The following is a 5,000-nucleotide window of genomic DNA, read 5'->3' as shown; positions in this document are numbered from 1 at the left end:
AACATCTATCTTTACTGTAAAAAAATATCCTCAAAAATAAAAAGACCGGCTAAGACACTAATAGTATCAAAATAAAAAAATAGAAAAGAAAACCACACATGCGGCATCACCTTGTTAGTAAACAAAGGCAGCGTGACAGAAAAACCGCCGGCATTTCAACGCAGGAGAGAGCATGAAGTACACACCCACAGCCGATAAACAGGTTCCCAAAGCCACTAATGGGGATGAAAAAGATAAGGTACGAGAGTAGATATGTGATTGTTTTAATGTTGAGGGTGGGAATGTTTGATATTAAAGAAGAGAAATGAGATTTGTAAGAGATGTTTATATATGAGGCTGTTGTCAGGCAGATGTCCAGGTGTGGAATGCAGGCTTGGGTACACAGATGGAGCACCAGAATTCCTCGATTTGTTGGACTTTTTCTTATAACGATGTGAAATGAGGTATCTGTGACATGACACTTACTTCCGTATCTGTGACATGACACTTACTTCCTTATTAGGTACAAGCCTTCTTTTTTCCTGATGATTTGTTAGGAGATGAGAGGTTTAACCGTATCAAATATAATCTAGGTCTACTTGAAATATAACTTTAAAGATGATTATGAATTCATAGATCTATTGGTTCCTTTTACTTTTTAACAGGGACTGCATATTTATTAAAAACTGAAAGCTTATTTTATAAATAAAAGGCCCTAATGTTAACGACATTGTTACAAACAAACTGTGTATGATGATGTCTATGTATGATAATCATAGTTCACATCGACCAGGTGTTTATATTGGCCATGATAGCAGGAGGGGGTGTGGACTTTGTTTTTATTATAATATTTGAATTCAGTCTGAAATTATTGCAAGCGTTTGAACATGTTTAGAAGACCTCTGCATGTGTGTCACTAGCTTTCTACCATTCATCACAGCCTTGTCACCTGTTGGTGCTCGGACAAAGACCAAGAAACCCCCCACCATGTATATTCTGGCAAGATAGAACTTGAAGACCAGCCAGATAATTTATCATCAAATAAGGAACCAATCCAAGCTCAGTCTTGGCAGAATATATATCGCATAGGTTTGTTTATCTTCTGCATGTCAAAGATTGCCATTGTGCAGTTGCTTAACATTACATTTATATTAATAGAGCTGTATGATTATGAGGAAGATCTGTTTTGAAAGCTACTGCAAAAGTCTTTTGCACATTTGTCCTGGTATATACCATCCCCTGTTGTCTCCCCATAAAAGAGCTCAAGCAGATTCCATCCCCTATATATAGTATTTAAGCCTATTCTTTTATGCAGCATTATCACAGCTGATTGGTGTTAGAAGCTTTTTTTCTTACCTGGAAATGTAAATGGTATACATCATGTGTTTGATGTACCTTTACAGTTGAATTATTATTGGTTATATAGGTAAAGCTTGCCTTCCGTTTGATCTTTGGATACCCATGTATGACTGGTTCTTGTTTTTATTGTTTTTTGTTGTATTTTGATTGTTCATACCAGATGATGCATTCATTTTACATAATAGCCATTGAAAATAAGAATCAGCTTTAATCATCAGTATATGTATATGTTTATCTATTCTCCACCATCATCTCTTTACAGCATATAAGAACCAACTTTTGCATGGAAGGCTGTGTTCGGATAAGATTTTTAATGTGATGAATCTACATTATTTCAGACAGTGGTGGAAGGGAGTGGCAAGCTCGACTTTGGAGAGTATGAGCTTGAACTTTGGGATCTGAGGTGAATTTATATACATGCATTTTTTTTCTCAATTTCTTTTCTGATTGATTGTTTCTTTAAGGTGAATGTAACAGAAAGAGAAACTTTTTTAGTAGCTATGCAAAGATGATCCTGTTAATTTATGATAGTTAATTTCTTACTTTATAAGAGGATTAAACCTGTTCAATTTTTACATAGAACTATTTAAAGATCAATTTGTATAGTGTATGTCTGTTATACAAGTTCAGTTGCTTATTCCATGAATACTACTTGCAGGTATAACTCTATGCTTCAAGGACACGTCAAGAAAATGCAGGGTGGACGGAATAACAGTAAATCATGGTTGTGCGATTGGCTCAGACCCATGTGCCTGCCAATAACAATCATCGTCACATTGTCAATGCTGATTGTTGTGGTAGCCATACTGGATGACAATGTGACAAACAACGAGGCCAAGCAGTTGAATTGTAATAAGTGCAGGTTGGTTGAAATTATGTTTCCATGTCTGTGAATTGTAATTTGTAGTATCTGCTTTGTCTTATGAATATATGTGTATGTATATTGATTTGAAGTGTTCTGTATTTTTGTAATAGCTTAATAATTTAGAAATGAGTCATGGATAAGGTATATATATGAGATACATCATGTATTTACTTTGCTGATTAATGATAATGTTAACCCAATGCTGACAGGAAAATGTTTTGTTCACTTTAGTATTGTTTTGTCAAATATTTTTGTACGTAGATGGATCTGCCAATACATAGCACAAAGGAGTCCTTGAAACAGCAAGAAAATGCTTTTTTTTTCATTACTAACAGCAGTATTAAATACTAGAAAATATTATCGAAAATCAAGGAAAAGGGTAAACAGGTGAGGCAAGTACTTCATCTAACTGGCTCATTGGTGACTTAGTACTTGTGGAGCCATCTATATGTAAAAACAATTTCTAAATTAAACACAAAGGGGGCATGGCATGTATGCACATGCCATCCCCAATGTTAAGTGGTTAATGTAGGTAAGAGTGGTTTGGCAGAGACTTGTGGTTAATGCAATATATATTTTATAGATAACTTGTTAATGGGTTTATCTAGGAAGCAGTAAAATGTAAATTTAAGTTGATAAGTTTAGATTATTTTCAAAATCGTAACGATTTTCTGTAAGCCAAGGTAGAATTATTTGATAAGGATTTAAACATTATTAGAAGCTAGCTTTTTTTAAAATTCAGGTTTCTATAATGTATGTTTTTTTTCCTCCAGTTTCCAGTTGGTTGAGAGCATCCCAGAGAACCTGACATACACGCCTGGGAGTGTGCGTTATCCAAGTATCTACAATGCATGGGTTACTCTCATCAACAGTGCAGAAACCTCCATCGATATTGCGGCCTTCTATTGGACGCTCTTGTCTGTGGATGTTGGAAAGAAGCCCCATCCATCTGCTTGGGAAGGAGAGGATGTCTTGCATCGTCTTAATATCACTGGTTAGTATAAGCATTTTAAGATGGACTGTTCTGAAATATTTGACATTCTTCTGGTTACTTGCTAAGGTGTTGAGAATTGGCACTGATTTATTTCCATGCAGAATATGTGCATTTTTTTTTAGGTTATTAAATGTATCAAAGGGATAAAAAGGGATACACTTATGTATATGCATATATACATATTTATAGTGCATACATAAACATAGAACATAATGATTTAGGTATTTTTGTTTTAACCAGTATTAATTTTATATAATGTTAACACAGTGCTATCAGGTATTACATGTAAATGCATGCCATGCCTACTGTAAATTCAGCTTATTAATTGTCTTTACACATAGATGGCCCTGCAAGTGCTTTGTCACCAAAGAATCAGATATTTGTACAACCAATCACACCTGTTTGTCTTTGATTTTTGAAATATCATTTTTTATTTTAATTGCTATTAGTTTTGCTAATAACCTTTATGATGATCATAATGTCAGTAATAATAATTATAACATTGATGGTGGTAGCTTTAGAAAGGAAAGCATTTTTCTCAAGACTTAGGGAAAAGAGAAATCAGGTGAGGCCAGTAGGTGTACTAAAGGACTTCATGGTGGCTGAGCAAGGGTAAAACCATCTATGTGTTGGCATTTTTCACAAAACAAAACAAAAAAGAACATATTCCCAGCAGCATTGAGGTAATCTTGTAATTTGATGTGATACATATTCTTTTTCTCTCCCTTCAGGTCAACGCCCAAATATAGCAATTAGAATAGCTCAGAATGCACCATCAAGAGTGTCTCCGCAGCGTGACAGTGCAATGCTGGCAGAGGCTGGGGCAGCAGAGGTATTGTTTTGGGCTTATTTAATTGTGCAAATGTTATAGTATGACGATAATATTGATGATTAGGGTATAATTATTTTATTATTGTTGTTATTCTAATTTTTTTCTGTTATTAGTTTTGTTGTATTGATGCTGTTTGTCTTTTTCTTTTATGCAAGGTCATCTGGCTCTCTTTTTATTTATTTTTTACTTATTTTTTTACTTTTATAATTAGGTTTTGTATTAAGATTTTACATTGAATAAAAGAAACGTAAGTAAGATAAAAAAAAAAAAAACATTTACACTATTGAAAAAATATTGATACAGAGGTTTTTGTTCTTAGTATAGTCAAATATAGATAGTGCTTAAATAGAAATAGATTTCTAAATATATTGCTATATATTGTTGAATAGATGTAGATTTCTAAGTATATTGTTCTCTATCACTGAATGTAGATAGATTTTCAAATATTTTGATCTCTATTACTGCTGTCAGTACATGAAAGTCATCCCCAGGTTCGAAGTGTGAATTTCTCACATTTAATGGGTGCTGGCGTTCTGCATACAAAGATGTGGATCGTTGATGGCAAACACATTTATCTCGGAAGTGCAAATATGGATTGGCGATCCCTGACACAGGTAGGCAGAAGAGCCTTGCCTTGAATGTGTTAATAGTTTGTGTTTTGTTTTTTTTATCTATTAATATTTTTCTTTTGGTTATGTTGGAATTTATAAAATGTGGTCATTTTGCTTTTGTGTTGTTTTTTTATAATGTCTTTTGGATTTACAGGTCAAGGAAGTTGGTATCTTGATTACAAATTGCTCGTGCTTGGCTGAAGACATGAGCAAGATCTTTGAGGTAATAGTGTTAGCAAAGAAAAGTTTGTTGTTTGATAGATTTGCTGTAATTAACTCTTAACAGAATGAAAAGGCATTAAAAGTATACAAGAAATTTTGAGTTGTAAATATATTTCATCAGGTATACTGGCAATTGGG

At 33.8% G+C, this 5,000-nt stretch overlaps 1 protein-coding gene across 3 annotated transcripts in view; it reads left to right on the top strand.

Moving 5' to 3' along the window:
• LOC113825199 (5'-3' exonuclease PLD3) overlaps positions 1–5,000 on the top strand; it is a 47,392-nt gene that overhangs the window by 36,043 nt on the left and 6,349 nt on the right. For 2 of the 3 annotated variants that reach the window (XM_070133605.1, XM_027378000.2), the window contains 7 exons: positions 1,677–1,741; positions 1,997–2,200; positions 2,977–3,197; positions 3,929–4,029; positions 4,521–4,643; positions 4,795–4,863; positions 4,984–5,000. The exon at positions 4,984–5,000 is cut by the window's right edge and continues 115 nt beyond it. In XM_070133605.1, the coding sequence (XP_069989706.1) occupies positions 1,677–1,741; positions 1,997–2,200; positions 2,977–3,197; positions 3,929–4,029; positions 4,521–4,643; positions 4,795–4,863; positions 4,984–5,000 (800 nt within the window). Of the gene's footprint in view, positions 1–96; positions 239–1,676; positions 1,742–1,996; positions 2,201–2,976; positions 3,198–3,928; positions 4,030–4,520; positions 4,644–4,794; positions 4,864–4,983 lie in introns of those variants that run through there. The other variant, XM_027378001.2, reaches the window with a different exon arrangement.

Source organism: Penaeus vannamei, chromosome 2, assembly GCF_042767895.1.
Source record: "Penaeus vannamei isolate JL-2024 chromosome 2, ASM4276789v1, whole genome shotgun sequence".
In the NCBI taxonomy this organism is placed as follows: domain Eukaryota; kingdom Metazoa; phylum Arthropoda; class Malacostraca; order Decapoda; family Penaeidae; genus Penaeus; species Penaeus vannamei.
This window is presented reverse-complemented; position numbering and strand designations above follow the sequence as displayed.